At 42.1% G+C, this 19263-nt stretch overlaps 1 protein-coding gene across 15 annotated transcripts in view; it reads right to left on the bottom strand.

Annotated features, from left to right (window-relative positions):
- Positions 1 to 19263, bottom strand: part of MAST4 (microtubule associated serine/threonine kinase family member 4) — a 568735-nt gene that overhangs the window by 178415 nt on the left and 371057 nt on the right. Inside the window, exon 1 of one of the 15 annotated variants that reach the window (XM_045495071.1) lies at positions 13967 to 14013. The exons of the other annotated variants lie outside the window; for them this stretch is intronic. Within the exon in view, the coding sequence (XP_045351027.1) occupies positions 13967 to 13998 (32 nt within the window). The 5' untranslated portion in view covers positions 13999 to 14013. Of the gene's footprint in view, positions 1 to 13966; positions 14014 to 19263 lie in introns of those variants that run through there. 15 annotated transcript variants of the gene reach the window in all.

Here is a 19263-nt window from a genome sequence, read left to right as displayed (position 1 = left end):
TTTTCTTTTAAAGCACTGTCATTACTGACAATCTTCATGATGATAAACAAAAAGAACAATGAATATTTAAGTCTGTGGTTTTTAGGCAGATTTTGATGATTCATTAAGAAATGAACCAAAAAAACGGGGCATCTGGGTGGCTCAGTTGGTTGAGCAACCGACTTCGGCTCAGGTCATGATCTCCCGGTTTGTGAGTTCAAGCCCCGCATCAGGCTCTGTGCTGACAGCTCAGAGCCTGGAGCCTGCTTCAGGTTCTGTGTCTCCCTCTCTCTCTGCCCCTTCTCCACTCATGCTCTGTCTCTCTCTCTCTCTCTCTCTCTCTCTCTCTCTCTCTCTGGGAAATAAACATTTAAAAAATTAAAAGAAATGAACCAAAAAACAACTATTAGCTTTTTGCAATCCTTTTCAACAAACATGGCTGAAGTAAGTGCAGTGTTACTCTGTATCCTCTGAAAAGATGACTAAAACCAAACTTGGACAGGGTGATCTTTTTCCACGGCTGGAAATTCAATCCTCCTGGGGACATGATCAACACACACTGCTCCCCACCCCACCGCAGTGAATAGATGAGAATTCTGAGCACCGCGAAAGAGCTGCTCAAGGTCTGCAACCTGCGGGCCACCACCTCACAGCCTGGGCTCCTGGCTCAGGTATGTCAACTAGCCCAGCAAAACCCTCCCTCCGTCGCATTTAGGAGGAACAGACACAGCTCATCTGTTCGTCTCTTCTCCTAGTGCCTCTCTTCCTCTTTGGCAAATGCCCATTTCCACACCTTGATCTTGCTCTTACTCTGCAGTCAACCACGCCCACCTGAGGATCTACGAATTAACATTTTTGTGGATAATGGTGACGATGTTCCTACCCAGCCGGGTTTATACTTGAAGGGGAACTGAAAGTTTTAGAGAAAGTTACGAAGAATAGGGCAGAGCCCACTTACAACTACAGGGGTATGTTTAGTGAATGATACCAATCAGAAATGTGGAGACAGGCTCCTCGAGAGTAATGGCCACCAAGTCATCTCCCCACCTCCCTTCATTAAAGAAAAATAGAAGTGAAGCTTCAAAACCTCGCATAGAAAGGGCTCTCAGTCCCTGATGTAGACACCGTTTTATCGTTCGCACAGGCATCAAGGGTAGATGGCTTACTAACTATGTAGGCAGCAAAAGTCACCCTTATAAATTATATCACAGTATGGCAATATCCTGTGTTGAAAAAAACAAAACCAAAACAGAAGTAGTGTAACTATGGTAGGAGTTGTAGCATAGCCAGCAGTATAACTATGTATCACATAAACACGTGTGCAAACAGAAAAAGATGTGTATATGTCATGCAAAACTGGAAACGGTTCATCGTAAGTGATTTATTTTACTTTCATTTCTGTTATTGTTGTTTTAATATACATTAAAATACATCATACATTTTAACAGTATTTCCTCATCTTTAGTTACTTTTTCCATTATTACATCACACAGACTTGCCAACTCATCTTCCAATTCCCTTCAAATAACACTGGTTGATAAGAAAACACACAGAAATGGGAAGGTCCAGGCTGTCTCTGGTGGCAGCTCAGGGAGGGACAACTTCAATTGTTCAAAAACACCGGACAGTAAATTGTTAGGGGCTAAAAGATAAACATAATCCTCAGTGAGCATTTTGGGTGTCATGTGACGTTATCAAAGTCCTTTCTCTCCCCTGCAAAGTAATAATTTCTTTTATTTATCTCTGTTAGTGCCTAGTATCACAGCTTTAAAAACAATACTGTGGATGGGTCGTGATCTTGCAGTTTTAGGGGTTCGAGCCCCGCATCGGGCTCCATGCTGACAGCGCAGAGCCTGCTTGGGATTCTCTCTCTCCCTCTCTCTCTGCTCCTCCCCTCCTCCTCCACTCACAACGTCTCTCTCTCAAAATAAATAAATGAAACTTAAATTTTTTTTTTCAACGTTTATTTATTTTCGGGACAGAGAGAGAGAGCATGAACGGGGGAGGGGCAGAGAGAGAGGGAAACACAGAATCGGAAACAGGTTCCAGGCTCCGAGCCATCAGCCCAGAGCCCGACACGGGGCTCGAACTCCCGGACCGCGAGATCGTGACCTGGCTGAAGTCAGACGCTTAACCGACTGCGCCACCCAGGCGCCCCAATAAATGAAACTTAAAAAAAAAACAAAACAATACTGTGGAATTCATGGCTCAGAAAGATCCATTCAGTGATTCTGTCCCAGAAATGGGAACAGTTCCACTTCAGTGACGTGCCAGGTGTCTGTCGGGTACCCAAAATGACGCATTGTTACTTTCAACTTTAATGGAGAGCAAAGCCTGTTGCACGTAATTTACCTAACTGGAGAGCTCTGGCCTAGTCTACCAAATTACAAAGGGCATTTTAGGATATGCTTATAAAATATAAAACAGGCAATGGAAGTTCCAGATGGGTCTAATATCCATCACTCACCATGTGGTCTGTGGATTGAGTCCCACAGTTAATGCAAGTATCCAAACAAGGAGAATTTTGGAGGGGGAGGGGAAAAGAAGTCTTTGTCATGTTTCATAAATATGAGCCACGATATAAATTACTGAATTTTTTTTCAATGTGCTAGTTCCAAGGGAAGCAAATAAAAGAACAGGTGGAAAACAACAGATAAACGGACCAGAGCATGCAACCCAGCCATTTTTTTATAAATGCATAATAAGTATGGAAGAATGTCATGCCTAGAATCTGTAACATCCCTCTCCCACCTGAATCAGTACCTCAAAGTAGATGAGGCCATGAACGCTTCTTTGAGTGAGGTAGGAATCTAAGGTCCTATATTTCAGAGTCCTGTCTTGAGAAGTTTTCGCTAACACAATTCTGACTCATGCTTATTTTTATTTTTCACCCAAAGGATAAGTATTTCAGGAGAGAATAACTAAATCCTAACACACTATACTCCTAGAAAAAGCCCAGTAAATAAAAAATAAGTAAATAACATCTGTTTTCCAGTCAAGTCACATCGAATCTACTTGTCCGATTCCAGGAAACTCTAGACTAGATTCCTATCTACAAGTTTCCAAGACTAGTTAAGTAATTTTTAAGAAAATCTCACAGAGAAATATGATCAGATAAACTTATCATGAATTGAGATGAAGTAATACAGAATAGCTGTGGTCAGACTGCTCTATAATTTTGGGTATGAAAACTGACTTCATAAATAGAACATACTTCTAAATAAAATGTATTATTGATTTCAAAACAATTACTTGGGTTCCCAAGGCCATCTAAAAATTTACTTCAATTTCTTTGTTAAAAAAGAATAAGCAAAACATGAGGTGAGTAAAAGCAATCCCCTGATAATCCATACGTTTCACCTTATTTAATTATTTTAACTTCTTGTCACACTGAACCTTCCTCAGCGCTGTCAACACCAGGCAAACTTAAACTCTGAATTTCACCTCTTCTACATCTCCCTCTAAAACCTGTGTGGGCTTGGTGGAGAGCAAAAAAAAAAAAAAAAAAAAAAGCCCTAAGGGAGAAATCTAGAATAAAGCTACAAAAGCAAAATTCACAGTGTGTGTGTGTGTAGTCTATTCTCTGACTATAGATTAAAAAATTAATGAAAATGAGACACAGAATACAAATATCATTTAAAACACAGTGGTTGAAACCACTTTTGCCAAGTGTAAATATTTAATTGCAGATTCTTGGGAGCTCCCTTAAGAGTTTATCTGAAATGCTATTTCTTTCCTCAAAAGAGGTGGTTTCAAAATGTCAGTGCGGGGTGGGGGGTGGAATAACAATTTACAATAAAAAATAGTCTTTTCACATGGCTACACTTGTGTGTCAATATAGCTCTTGGCTAGACCCATACACCGGCAATGCTGGTGTGCCTTTCTCAAATACCACAGACTGTGCCCATTTGTTTGAATAATTTTGGGCTGTCACGTACTTCCATGGGACAAGGAACTTTGACTGATCAATGACTGGGCAAAATCACTCTGAAGACAAACTGCTCTCCCCAAATGTTCTTACTGTTATGATTTTTTATTTTAATGTAAATAACTGACTTCCTTAAGGGAAAATAAATAGCCCTCAAGCAGATTATGCACTACAAGGGGTGAGGAGAGACAGACGTGGTGAAAAGGTGCTTTGGAGAAGTGAGAAGCAGAATTCAGGGACATTTTTAAAATGTCAAGGTTCTGGGGATTCTTACCTTTGGAAGTCCCATTTGACATGCTGTCAAACACTCCCACATCCCACATTAAACCTTTTTTCCTGTGAAACATGTTGTATTTTTTATTTGTTTTTATCTAAGCAATCAGCACACATACTTGGGAATTCTCATGAAGTGCTAAGATCTAAAATAGAAATGGTTCCCCAAAGTTACATTTTTGTGATTGTTCAATGATTAATGGAGTCAGTATATTTTCAGACAAATATCTTATTTCATCTAATAAAGCTGTAAGCTAACAACCTGATTTCAGGTATGTTAAAATGTAAAAAAAAAAAAAAAAAAAGTATGTTTTCATAGATAAAATATGGCATAAATTTTGATTCTGCAGTTTTCTTTTTCTGTTTTTTGACCCTAAATACCTTTCCCCTTTGCAGACTCAAACTGGTCGTAATTCTGTGCATGTCTCTTCATGCATGGAAAACTGGGTGTACATGGAGAGGCAGGATCACACAGTGGTTGATGACATGGGTTGGAGCCACTGCTCAGGTTGTAATTCCAGCAGCATTTCATACTAGTTCTGGGATCTTGGGTAAGTTATTTAACTTCTGAGTACTTTAGTGTCCTACTCTGCAAAATTAGAATAAGAATATTTACCTCATAGGACTGTTGCTAGGATTATGTTAGTATTTTTTAAGGGTTGAGAGCAGTGACTGGTATTTTAAAAGTATTACTCATGCTGTTACTTGAAAACGAATAGATGAAGTGCTTCTGGAAGAACCGTTCACTTTCCCCAGCAAAGCTCCTCATCCACTGGGAGCTGTGTTGAAGGAAGTGGATAGACTCCACACTTTGGGTAGATATAACTATATAAACCAAGTCCTAGATCAATGTCCTTAATTCTGTCTTTTCCTTCCCACAGATTCTTCTCTGGAATAGGGGCAGAGGTGGTCCCAATATTAAGGACAACCCCTTCCGGGCTAAGGGTCAACGAATAGGTGAATTTGAGAGATTAAACACCTTCTCTCCCTAGAACGAATAACAGAGTCACTTCCCTCTAGTGGTTGAGATACACAATTACAACTGCCCCAGCCAAGTGTAATTCTTTAGACCCCTTGTCATGGAAACAATGCCAAGCATGGTAAAGTGAAAAGCCAATTTTAAGCCAGTGGGGAAATGAGACACAGAATAACAAACCATTGAGACTTAAACAAAAGAAAGAAAGAAAAACTAAACATTTGCACAGTGTCATAATTATTAACCTTAATATCACAAAAAGAACAATTTTAATTAAATGTAACCCTACCGTAAGCATTTAATACCTACTTCAGTGTGTTCTAAGTACAGTCAGTATAGTCCACATGATAAATGGCTTTCTCTTTCTCTAAGTTTTTTAACGGATGGGGCTCATTAGTTTACATAATCATCCCTAAAACTAGGACAGCGCTCCCACTGTCGCTCTGCAGTGAAATATTAATCCTACCAAACCAAATATTTGACATGATCTGTTGGGCTTGGAGTATTTTCCTTAAACCATTAACTTCACATGGGTATGGGGAGACAGAAAAAAGAAAAAGACAAAGACATCTTTCACTACAGTTGTATTACATAAGGAATATAGAATAAGGAGAAGTGCATTTTGTTTAAGAGTACTGAAATTATTTCTTAGCAGTTTATGTCCTAAAGCATTTCAGACACTCAGGCATCCAGCTCTTCTGAAGGGTTCTGATTTTAAAATCAACTGCACATAATTCATCAGCATACACTATGTGCTGTATACTGAGGAAGGAAGGTTACACCAACTAAACTTAAGAGTGGCTCGTTTTTCACTTATAAATTCACTTATAAAGCCCACATTGGGCTGTGTGCTGATGGCTTGGAGCCTGAAGCCTGCTTCGGATTCTGCGTCTCCTTCTCTCTCTGCCCCTCCCCTGCTCATGCTATCTCTCTCTCTCTCTCTCTCTCTCTCTCTTTCTCTCAAAAATAAACATAAAAAGATTAAATTTACTTAAGAAGGCTAAAAAGAGTCATCTACAAGACACAGATCTTCCTAAAGAAGGCACTCCTGTTGTTTTCTTTCACATAAACTGTATACACACATTTGACTTTAAATACACAAATATCAAGAAATATTTTCTCTAGCACATAAAGTACCATGAGGAATGTAATATATCTATATAATTTCATACTCAAGATATTGAGAGGTCTCTAATGCTACACACATGCATATTTGTGTGAAACAAAATACAGACAGTGTTGGGGAAGGAAGAATATGAGTTTTGGATATTTTTATTTGATATGGTGGCAATCCATCTATGGGGTGGTTTTCTCTCAGCATATGCACACACAGGACGAGAAATAAGTGGGGGAGGGGGGAAGCAAAATGCCCATTTACAAACTTGCTTTCCATAATAAAGATCAATTATTTTTCTGTTTAAAAACCTACGGTCCTTACAAAACTAACCATACTTTTATCGTGTGATCCAGCAAATGCACTCCTTGGGATTTACCCAAAGGAAGGGAAAATTTATGTCTACACAAAAACCTGCATACAGGTTTTATGTGACAGATGTGTATGCAGCTTTATTCCTAACTGCCCAGACTTGGGAGCAATCAAGATGTCCCTCAGTAGGTGAATGGATAAACAAACTTGGGTGCAGCTGGACACTGGAGTATTACTGGGGGCTAACAAGAAACGAGGTACTCAGCCACGAAAAGACACGGAGGAACTTAAAATGTGTATGACTAAGTAAAAGAAGCCAGTGTGCAAAGGCTCCATACTGTAGGATTCCAAGTATACGACACTCTGGAAAAAGCAAAACTATGGAGTCAGTAAAGAGATCAAGGGTTGCCAGGGAATGGGCAGGCAATGGGGGAACTACAGGACAGTGAATATATTCTGTGTGATACCCTAATGGTAGACACCGGTCATCATACTTTTGTCCAAACTCTCAGAATGTACAACTCCAAGAGTGAATTCTAATGCCAACAAGGACTCTGAGTGATTGCGATGTGTCAGCATACATTCACCCGTTACGCAAAGGTATCGCTATGGTGGCGGACGGTGATGAGAGGCAGGAGGTATCTATGCGTGGGGTCAGGGTGGAGGGGGGCAGGTATAGGGGCAACCTTCATACCTTCCCCTTAATCTTGCTGTGAATCTAAATGTGCTTTACAAAAAATAAATTCAATTCAAAATAAAAAGGTTTTAGGGGTGACTGGGTGGCTCAGTCGGTTAAGCGTCCAACTCTTGATTTCGGCTCAGGTCATGAACTCACGGGTTCATGGGTTCGAGCCCCATGTCGGGCTCTGTGCTGGCAGTGTGGAGCCTCCTTGGGATTCTTCTCTCTCTCTCTCTCTCTCCCTCTGCCTCTCCTCTGCTTTGCATGCGCTGCCTCTCTCTCTCTCAAAATACACTTAAAAAAATAAAATAAAATAAATAAAAGTTTTTTAAAAAACTTTTCATTTTAAGCCAAAAGGTATCTAAGATTACTGATAAACTATTCTTTTTTTTTTTTTTAATTTTTTTTTCAACGTTTATTTTATTTATTTTTGGGACAGAGAGAGACAGAGCATGAACAGGGGAGGGGCAGAGAGAGAGGGAGACACAGAATCGGAAACAGGCTCCAGGCTCTGAGCCATCAGCCCAGAGCCTGACGCGGGGCTCGAACTCCCGGACCGTGAGATCGTGACCTGGCTGAAGTCGGACGCTTAACCGACTGCGCCACCCAGGCGCCCCTAAACTATTCTTTTTAAAAAAAATTTTTCTAGTGTTTATTTATTTTTGAGAGAGAGAGCGAGCAAGTGGGGGAGAGGGACAGAGAGAGAGGGAGACACAGAAACCGAAGCGGGCTTGAACTTCAAACTGATGCGAGGTTTGAACTCATGGACCATGAGATCATGACCTGAGGTGAAGTCAGATGCTTAACCAACTAAGCCACCCAGGCACCCCTTGATAAACTATTCTTTAACAAAACAAAACAAAACAAAACAAAACCTATAATCCCTCCTGTCCACAAAAAGAAAGCTCAGCTTGGTCTCAGTCACCCTCTCCAGTCTCAGCACTTAACGCGTGCCTTCCATCACCTACTGCTGTGCTCACCAGGAACCATGACTCCCAAGCTGTAACCACAACACACGCTCCTAGGCCTCCTGATTGATGTGCTCCTGCCATGCTCTCTGCCCAGGAGTGGCTTCCCTGCTGGCTCCTCTTCTCATACTGACATCTTTTCATCCTTCTAAAGCCAAAAAGCATCTCCTCTGGGAGCTCCCTGTTGAAACTGAATCAGACAGAATTAATCCTCTTTCCCCTTGTCTGTTATTATACTACAGTTAACTGTTTTCCTGTCTGTCTTCCCTGAGGGAAGGTCATGGGTCACCCATCTTGGTAGCCCAGCCTCTATTGTGGGGTCGTTACCGGCAATCAATACCTGTTTGTAGGATGAATGACTGGTTCTCCCATGTGGATCTACATGTGGGTGGTTTCAAATCTCTTTGAGAAGTAGGTGGGACACAAGTAATAAGCGAAGCCTGGGTTTCCACTGTTACTGTACTACATAATGGAGCTGTCACTACCGAGTTAAATACACAGCTCATTTTGTCTCTAACTCCACTGTTCCTGTTTCCTTCCACATCCTCCACACCCTTATTCCTCTGACCCAAATCTCACCCTTCCTTCAAGCCTGGCCTCCTATCATACCTACTCTAAAGGCCTTGTTCAACTATGCAGACATGCACAGGCAAACTACAGGTTGAAGAAAACTTATGAAATCATTGAGGCCTCCTGCTCACCTACGGCTGGCACTGAAGATAAACCCGATGTGCTAACAGGGCAGGAAAAGGTTATCAAACTGGATAGTTCTCAGGTGTCACGCAATGACCAAGAACCCCAATTTTCCCAGAAAGACCATCAAGAGCCCATCATGTTGCTGATATCACAAGGGTCTTTTTCCTTTGTCCAGCCTTTCTTCTCGCATCTGCAACCTACCTGCTCTCCTCACCACAGGCCCCTGAATTCAACGGTCACATCAGCCCTGACCATTCGGCAGCACTCTGAAGAGGAATACTCTTCTGCTTGAAACTCCCTGATTTCACTTCTGTGAAAGTATGCATCTCTTGTCCCTTCTAATCCCTGGCCGTTTGTCCTTTAGCTCCTCATGGGAGCGTCTGCATCTGCGGTGTCTTGGGAATCTATCCCAGAACCACTTCCCATTAGTTGACTTCATCCAGTCCCATGGCCTTATGTCAAGTCCCAAATTTGCTTCTCCAGACTTAACCTTTCTTGGGAAATCTAGACTCCACCTGGGTATCACAGAGACATCTCAAATATCACATGGACAAACCCAAACTCGTGATTTTCCGCCACAAACTGTTCCTTCCCAGGCCTTCCCCACCTTGGAAAACAGACCTACCATGTTTTCTGTCACTCCAGCCAACAACCTAGAAACTAACCTTGATTTTGCTCTTTCCCTCAAACCCCCTATTTCCAACTCATCCCCTGGCAAGTCCTGTGCACCCTGCATCAGAACAGCCAGAATCCAACTACTCTCCAACTCCCCCATTTAAGGCCTAGTCCAGGCCACCCCTATCTCTTATTCCAGATTGCTTCCTAAGCCACAAAACTGAGTCTAATCCCTCCACCACCCAGCTGCCAGAGGAAACTGTGAAAATGCCAATCATATCACATCATTCTCCTACCTCAAAATCTCAAGTGCTTCCCCCTCTGGCTTAGGGAAAAGCCAATCCCTGACTCTGATTACAGAAGCCCTTCAGTCCTGGAGTCCGGGCCCTGCCCATCTCTCCTATCTCATCCATATGCCCTCGTCCGTACGCCCTCCCCCTGCCCACACAGGTCTTCTTTAAGTCGCTCTTGCCCTACTTGTCTTCCCCCTTGAAATGCCTTTGATTTGGTATTCTCATGGCTGTCCTCTTCTGGTCACTCAGGTCCAGCTTACAGGTCACTCCCTCAGAGGAAAAGAAGCCATCAGACCATCCTGTTTAATTTCTCTGCAAATCACTTGTTACTCTCCATCATTCTTCCGGTTTGTTTTATGGTAGATCTTCTTTCCTCCTGCTCCCATACCCCACTGGGATAGAAACTCCATGAAAGCAGAGACGTTCTCCAAGCTGGTCATTGCTATATCCTCAGAGCCTAGAAGACAGCCTCACCAGTAGCGGATGCTCAAAATGAGCGAGTGTGGTATGAATGAAGGCCAGACCTGTGTCACCCCTCAACACTTACGGCTGAAACCCTTTGAGACGCGTTGCTCAGAATTTCTCTGCCCTCTTTTTAGAGTTAGTGATATTCTATACTCTATGCCTATAACCTGATGCCATAGGTTACATCCCTGACATTCTCCAGGACTTCCACCCTGCAGACTTTGCAGAAGGCTTTCTACCACTGGAACAGACCTTCTTTTGTTACAACGAAATATAACATAATGAGGTAACTATAAGCCCATCTCCTCCTCAGCCTGACAACTACTATTTACTAATCCTCTTCCCTGTGCCTTGTGCTCAATTGTCCACAATCAAGATATGCGTTAACTTCCCTGTTACACAGATGAGGAAACTGGGATTCACAAATACTATGTAACTGGTCCCAAGTCCATTAAAGCAAGGGACAAAGGCATGTGTGCTTCACACACTGGTAGGGTAAAACATCTCAGAGCGAGGGCTAGACATACTGAATTGAAAAATGGTCTCTTCACCTTTTAATCAGCATCCCAAATCCCAGAGTCTGTCAAGATAATGAGAATGATCAGATCCAGAGTTATACACAGAGATTTCTGGAACAAAGCTAACTGGTGTCCATCTGTTATCATGGAGAAGAAGCCACACGAAGGTAAGTGACATCAACTAATGCCTCCAGAACTAAACTGACATGGTGACTTTACTCAGGGTCTCACCCACAAATGCTGCCATGCAGCAGAAACTAACCACTAGTGACATTTCATATGCTCGTAATCAAGAAGATACGTACACAGAGATGTTGAGACCACACACACACACACACACACACACACACACACACACACAAAAAGCTCACTGGCAGCAAAGGGACTGACCTTTATTTATTTTTACTTATTTATTCTGATTTTTTTTAAATTTTATATCCAAGTTAGTTAGCATACAGTGCAACAATGATTTCAGGAGTAGATTCCTTAACGCCCCTTACCCATTTAGCCCATTCCCCCCACAAACCCTCCAGTAACCCTCTGTTTGTTCTCCAAAACTGGGAGTCTTTTATGTTTTGTCCCCCTCCCTGTTTTTATATTATTTTTGCTTCCCTTCCCTTGTGTTCATCTGTTCTGTGTCTTCAAGTCCTCAAATGAATGAAGTCATATGATATTTGTCTTTCTCTGACTAATTTTGCTTAGCACAATACCCTTTAGTTCCATCCACGTAGTTGCAAATGGAAAGATATTTTTTTCTTTTTAATTTTTTTAACGTTTATTATTTGAGAGAGAGAGAGAGAGAGAGACAGACAGACAGACAGCAAGCAGGGGAGGGGCAGAGAGAGAAGGAGACAGAATCGGAAGCAGGCTTCAGGCTCTGAGCTGCCACTACGGAGCCCGACGTGGGGCTCGAACCCACAGACTGCGAGCTGAGCTGAAGTCGGCCACCCAACCGACCGAGCCACCCAGGCACCCCACAAGATATTCTTTTTGATTGCCGAGTAATACTCCATTGTGTGTGTGTGTATGCATGTATATACATATATACACATATATGTATATATATACACATATATATACGTATATGTGTGTGTGTGTGTGTGTGTGTATATATATATATATACACACACACACACATACACATGCATACACACACACCACATCTTCTTTATCCATTCTTCCATTGATGGACATTTGGGCTCTTCCCATACTTTGGCTATTGTTGATAGCGCTGCTATAAACATTGGGATGCATGTGCCCCTTCGAAACAGCATACCTGTATCCGTTGGAAAAATACCTAGTAGTACAATTGCTGGGTCGTAGGGTAGTCCTACTTTTAATTTTTTGAGGAACCTCCATACTGTTTTCCAGAGTGGCTGCACCAGCTTGCATTCCCACCAACAATGCCAAAGAGATCCTCTTTCTCTGCATCCTCACCAACAACTGTTGTTGCCTGAGTTGTTAATGTTAGCCATTCTGACAGGTGTGAGGAGGTATCTCATTGTGGTTTTGATTTGTATTTCCCTGATGATGAGTGATGTTGAGCATTTTTTCATGTGCCCATTGGCCATCCGGATGTCTTCTTTGGAGAAGTGTCTATTCATGTCTTTTGCCCATTTCTTTACTGGATCATTTGTTTTTTGGGTGTTGAGTTTGATAAGTTCTTTACAGATTTTGGATACTAACCCTTTATTTGATATATTGTTTGCAAACATCTTCTCCCATTCCGTTGGTTGCCTTTTAGTTTTGCTGATTGTTTCTTTCACTGTGCAGAACCTTTTTATTTTGATGAGGTCCCAATAGTTCATTTTTGCTTTTGTTTCCCTTGCCTTTGGAGATGTGCTGAGTAAGACGTTGCTGCGGCTGAGGCCAAAGAGGTTTTTGCCTGCTTTCTCCTTGAGGATTTTGATGGCCTCCTGTCTTACATTGAGGTCTTTCATCCATTTTGAGTTTATTTTTGTGTGTGGTGTAAGAAAGTGGTCCAGGTTCATTTTTCTGCATGTTGCTGTCCAGTTTTCCCAGCACCACTTGCTGTCTTTATTCCATTGGATACTCTTTCCTGCTATGTCAAATATTAGTTGGCCATATGTTTGTGGGCCCACTTCTGGGTTCTCTATTCTGTTCCCTTGATGTGAGTGTCTGTTTCTGTGCCAGGGACAGACCTTTAAACTACGTATCTACCCTATGAAATGAATGCAGCAACACAAAGCAACTGTCACCACCAAGCTCCTTAAATAAAAATGCTATATAAATGCCATGTACTAAATAAAAGCTATAATTCTCTGATAGATGGGGTAGCATTACTTGGTATGTATTTTAGTGTACTTTAGACTGATATTAAAACTAAATCTAACTAGACCATGAGGTCTGTGTAGTTGGGCAAATTAATCATCAGCAAAAGGGCACTCCCCTCCAACAGGGGTTGCGGGCTCCTTTGAACAAACTGCAGACAGGCACTTTAATGAGGGAGAAAATATAAACTACCATAACTAGTCAAATGAGATCCTACAGGAGGGAAAGTACATTAACTGATGTGCTGATATCTGCTGCCAAAATATCAGCTAGGGAGAACAAAAGGTTGTCAAAGCGAGATGCTGTAACTAAGCCAACACAGCCCAAGGTTTGGGGTTAAGCTGCAATATGACATTCTCAAGAGGAACATGAGTTTTGTTTCCAATGTCAGCCCTCTAAGTGATTTTTATCAGTGTCATATTTTTAGGACTCGCCAGCTCTCCCCGACTACCAACAGGAGATTCCAACAGACTGTCACGATGATGTGAGATATACACACTTGGATAAATAATAAAAAATTTTCTGTCATTCTTAAATACTCTTTTATGACGTAACTTTTCTGTCTATGCAGGTAACAGTGTCCAGACACATTCATATCACTTGACTACATCTCTGAGGGACCCTCCAAGTACGACGGTTTACCAAACCCTTATTAAGATCAAATTCAGCCCCTTCAAGTAAAGAAATACAGAGAGGTTAAAGGTGAACATGAACACGGACGCACACATGCAGTGATGTCACGGTTCGGAATGGGGTAAGACAGATGATGATGAAGGAAAAAGAACATTTCACGGGCACCATGCTAAGTGTGCAAGGCCATGATACAAGGAGAAAGTGGGTAGTGACCTTGCCACTTACTCGTTTGTGAGACTCTGGACAAGTAGCTTCATCTCTGAAAATTCTCATTTTCTTGCCTATAAAATGGGAATAACAACTGTATTACACCACCTGTCCTACCTCTTCCCACAGAGTGGAGAACTCAGAGCATTTGGGGCTGCCTCAAACACTACAAAGAAATAAATAATGGGATAAAGTTCAAATAAACAAAGTAAAAATGGCCTCCTAACTGAGTTTTTATGAGGAATCAATTAGAGTTTGTATGTGAGAAGTGCCCCTAAAGTGTATGGCACTTTACAATTACTGAGCCAAATTGATCTTGGCAGAGACGCTGAGTGTTTAATGTTTCTCCAGAAGCAATACCACTACGCAACCCTCAGAATCAAAGTGGGTCAGAGAGTCCCTTGAAAAAATGAAATCCCAAAATTAAAAGGGGTAAAAATAAGGCTGGCCCTAGCCTTCCTTATCCCTCAACACCAAATCGATTTATCAATTTATAGGGTGATGGAATGCATGCTCTCCAGGTACAACAAGTTAGGGACGGCATTGTTTGGCTTGTTGGTTCATTTGTTTGTCTCAGAAACATGTGAGGCTCCTGGCCAATTTCTGTCAAAATAAATTCAATGCAACTATGCCAATTTAGGACCACAGTTTCCATTGGCAAGTCAATGGCACAGGTGCTGTCACTTTTATCTTCATCCCTATGACCACACTGTTCATTGTACTGTTCGTTGATTAATGATGGTTTTTACCCACGAAGTCTCCCAGAGAGCCTCAGAATCCTTCTCAGCATGGAGGTCTGAGTCCATCTTACAAAAGGGTGGTCAGAATGAAGTGTCTATTATTAGCCATCCATAGAAAACAGAAATGAGCAACTGACTTAGAGTCCAGTGGCTTCCCAAAATGGAAATTTCTACTTTGAACTGATAATTTCCAAGGAATAAAACCATCAAGATTCAATCTCATTCACCTGATCAATATATTCAGCCATTCGAGGTAACGTTTTCCAAGTACCTCCCACTAGGAGGCTTAAACGCAAGCCCCCTCTCCCACTCCTTTAAAGTCACATGTTCCATTAAACTGCGAGGTACAAGAAAGAGGCAGCAATTTGTAAAAAAAAAACAAAAAACAAAAAACAAAAAAAAAACAAAAAAACAAAAACAAAAAAAAACGTGCCTTTGAAGTTCCTGGCCCAATGACATATGACTGCAACTGAGCTTAGGGATCTCCTTCCTGGGCTATGTTTTCATTAGCATAGTTCTGCACTTTCTTGAGGAAAACAAAAACAAAAACAAAAACAAAAAAACAATGGCCTGCAGTGCACCTCCACAAGTAAAACAAAGACTTTTGTCACTGTTAGAATTCCTCAGGCTCCTTCCTGACATCAAAAGCAGGAGGGGCTGTTCTGCCTGGCTTCTGGGGCATTTCTAGGTGGCCGGAACTGGAACTTTAGACTATTTAAGTGTCTCTCCAAATCTCCAAATTTAGGCTTATTCTGCAGATACCTGGACTCAAGAAATCACCGTTGTCATCTGCAGTGTGACATGCTTCTGCAGGGCTGCTCACTGCTTCCCGGACTGGTTACTATTCCCTGTTTTTTTTTCCCCGAGTCTGGACCCAAACCAAAGGAACAAGGTGGATTATGCAGATCATTTGCTCCCCACTCGCAATTGGAAAGATCCCTCAGTGCCTGATGATATCTCCCACACCTTCACCCACGTTATGTATGAAGTCTTGGCAATGCTTCCCAGCTCTGGGATCCATCTCCAGCAGCAGGCTGGAAGTTTCCACATAGCTACTACAGCAGCATGTTCAGATCTGACCTTATAAACATGGCGAAAATGAAACGATGCTCTTGAAAATGGACTTTTCTTATAACTTCCCCTTTTCTGAGATACTACAATGCCTCCGATGTGTAGAATGCCTCCATCCTTCACAAGGTCTGCTGACTCATCTTTCCTAACACCTATGCATTCTTCTACTTGTCAAGGCTGTCCTTCCGTTCTGGTGTTTATTCGCTCTTTCCTGTGCTGTGCTGCTACCTTCTGCTCCATTCATGCTATGGGTGAAACTCTTACCAAACTACCAAGTTCACCAGACCAACATCCTAGTTGAAAACCTCAGACACGGGGTACCTGGGTGGCTCAGTCAGTTAAGTGTCCAACTCTTGATGTTGGCTCAGGTCATGAACTCATGATTCATGAGTTTGAGCCCCGCATTGGGTTCTATGCTGACAGTGTGGAGCCTGCTTGGGATTCTCTCTCTCTTCTCTCTCTCTCTCTCTCTCTCTCTCTCTCTGTCCCTCCCCTCCCCTGCTCTCTCTCTCTCTCTCTCTCCAATAAACCTCTTTGTTTAAGTGAATTGTTACTTAAAACCAAAATAAGTTCCAAGATAACCAGAACATCTCTTTCTTGATATTTTTGATATTAGAATAAACCAACCATACATGGTTGTATTTACTGACCAGTTGATATGCTACAACTTGCCAAAAGTTTTGAGATGCTTTCCTAAAGGCTGATTAAAAAAAAAAAAAAGTTTATTTATTTTGAGAGGCAAAGCAGAGGAGGGACAGAGAGAGAGAGGGAGAGAGAGAATCCCAGGCAGGCTCTGTGCTGTCAGCGCAGAGCCCAATGCAGGATTCGAACTCATGAACTGTGAGATCATGACCTGAGCTGAAACCAAGAGTCAGATGCTTAACAGACTGAGCCACCCAGGCACCCCGCTAAGGGCTGGTTTTTAAGACAAAGAATAAACTAGAATGGGTACATTTTAAATTTTGCCTTCACTGAGTAAATCCTACTCTCATTATTATAACTTACACAACTGCCACCCAATACGGGAGCTCTTAAGAAGCTATCATTTATGGAAGGAAGGGGAGACCAGAGGAGTGTTTTGCGTTCCTGAAATGATTTTTTTTTATTTTACTTTTATTTATTTTTAATTTAATGTTTATTTATTTTTGAGAGACAGAGCATGAGTCGGGGAGGGGTAGAAAGAGAGAGAGAGAGAGAGAGAGAGAGAGAAAAGACATAATCCGAAACAGGCTCCAGGCTCTGAGCTGTCAGCACAGAGCCCGATGTGGGGCTTGAACTCACGAACCGTGAGATCATGACCTGAGCCAAAGTTGGACGCTTAACCGACTGAGCCACCCAGGTGCCCCAATTATTTTTTATTTTAATGCTGTGCTAACAAGATCACAATAATTTTAAGGTGTACCTTCTCTTACGTTCATTCATAACCAAACTTACAAACTTCAAGACAGAATAACACAGTGCCTCAAAATAAGAAATAGAAAATTTCACATGCGATTTTATAGCAGTGCTACACAACAGATTCAAACTGAAAAATAAAATCCACTATGAAGCACCAAAGAAGTAAAGAAGAGAAATGAAAATGCTTTAGAAGACAGGATAAACAGAGTTCCAAGTACAGAGTTCAAATCCTCTGCAGTCGCCACCATTTTATCAAAATGCCACTGGCCTGCACAAAGTTAGGCAGAAACTAACAAAACAATAAATTACTTTTTTTGTCAAATGTCTTCAAGTTCTGTTTTCACTACACAACATAGCATCAAATGGAATCTCACTGATTTCTGTAGCCCTGGTGACTTGTTATCTGTTTTTTGTTTTGTTTTGTTCTGTTTTCTCTTCGGAAGGAAACAATGCCAGTGTAAGCTCAGAGTACAACCTGATGGGTCATTAAGGTGAAGAGCAGCTTCTTGCTCTTGAAGCTATTATGAGGTAGGTGAGTCCCAACACTGCCAAGAGCCTGAATGAACAAAGCCATGCAGAGAAGCACATTTTTTTTTCAATGCCTACAGCTGTTGTTGCGATCAATAAATTAGACAATTTTAAATGTTCTGGAGTCCACAGTCACTTTCTGCTTTCTGTCTTTTCTTTCAAGAGATACATTCAGTCAAGAGAGTATGTGGATGTTCTACAAAATGCCTCACATTCAAAAGGAACCCCAGAGTCACAAAGATGAGACCGTCTTTATCAGATCTCTGAGGCTGACCCCACGTATCATCCAATGCCATATAATTCTGGTTCTTGTTCAAGCTCTCAGACTGCTGGTCTCTAGCTATGTCTATAAAATTTAGCTTTTTTTTTTTTTCTTTTTTTTTTTGAGAGAGAGAAAGAGAGAGGATGAGAGACAGCACAGGGGAGGGGGCACAGAGAGGAAGAGAGAGAGAGAATCTCAAGCAGGCTCCGCATTGTCAGCGCAGAGCCTGATGTGGAGCTCGAACTCACGAACCATGAGATCATGACCTGAGCCAAAATCAAGAGTAAGATGCATAACCGACTCAGCTACCCAGGTACCACTAAGTTTAGCTCTTTTTATACCTCCCATCATTGATACAAGGATATAGATGCATAGGAGTTGAGGACGGTGGTCAGTGACTATTAAAAGGATAAAAGGGGGCACTCAGTTACTCATACTCCACAATGAGCTAACTAGGAAACCCATATGAACTAGATAACGCTGCAAGTTCTAGAAAGGTAACAGGTACAGACAGGATAAACACAGAAAACCCAGATCTGCACTGTGGAGGTGCTAACTGTTCAGATCCTCCCACAGGATGCCACGGTCCAGGGATTCTCTTCCATGTCCTGGTTCCTGGGTGAGCCTGCAGAGTCCCCTCTATTAAATACACTGCTTGTTCTCCTAATATCCATGAGGAGGGAGCCGCATGGGGAGTATCACTGCCCTATCACTGCTGTCACACTTCAGTCCAGCTGTTTCCTTGTCTGGTTCCCATACAGATCAGAGCTCCCACAGGGGAGGGACAGAATCCCACTTATTTTCATCTCTCCCAGCACCACACCAGTCTCTCAGAAGCAAAATGATTGCTGAATAGATGAGGGACATGAGTCATCATCAGTGGTATAAAGCAGGGGGGGAGCAGCATGAAGGGCTGTGAGGCCTAGAACATACATCTGCAGCAGACTCTGCAACAGGGGGATTTTAGTAGCTGCCAGGGAGAAAGAGGGAGCCACAGCAAGCATTTTCCAGGAGGGATAAGAGTGCTGGAGGACTAGAAATGTAGTTCATTAGGTGGTTTTCTCTGAAGGCTTGTGCAGGCTTCCCCAGATCCCACTGCCTGCAATGTGCCAGGAAGCTACCCAGCACACGGAACCATACAGACGATGGTTCCAAGAGATGGGCTAAAAGGTACTGTCAATGAGACAGCAAGGGATTCTCTGTTCCAGGCAAATACAGACACACGGACACACACATGGCTCCAGGGCATCCAAAATCTGGAAGCCACTTAAATAACAGCCACTTGAAGAGGCAATGAGCCCCTTGGAATGTGGGAA

This window comes from Leopardus geoffroyi, chromosome A1, assembly GCF_018350155.1.
Source record: "Leopardus geoffroyi isolate Oge1 chromosome A1, O.geoffroyi_Oge1_pat1.0, whole genome shotgun sequence".
In the NCBI taxonomy this organism is placed as follows: domain Eukaryota; kingdom Metazoa; phylum Chordata; class Mammalia; order Carnivora; family Felidae; genus Leopardus; species Leopardus geoffroyi.
Note: the sequence above shows the minus strand (reverse complement) of the source record. Positions and strands in the feature narration are given on the sequence as shown.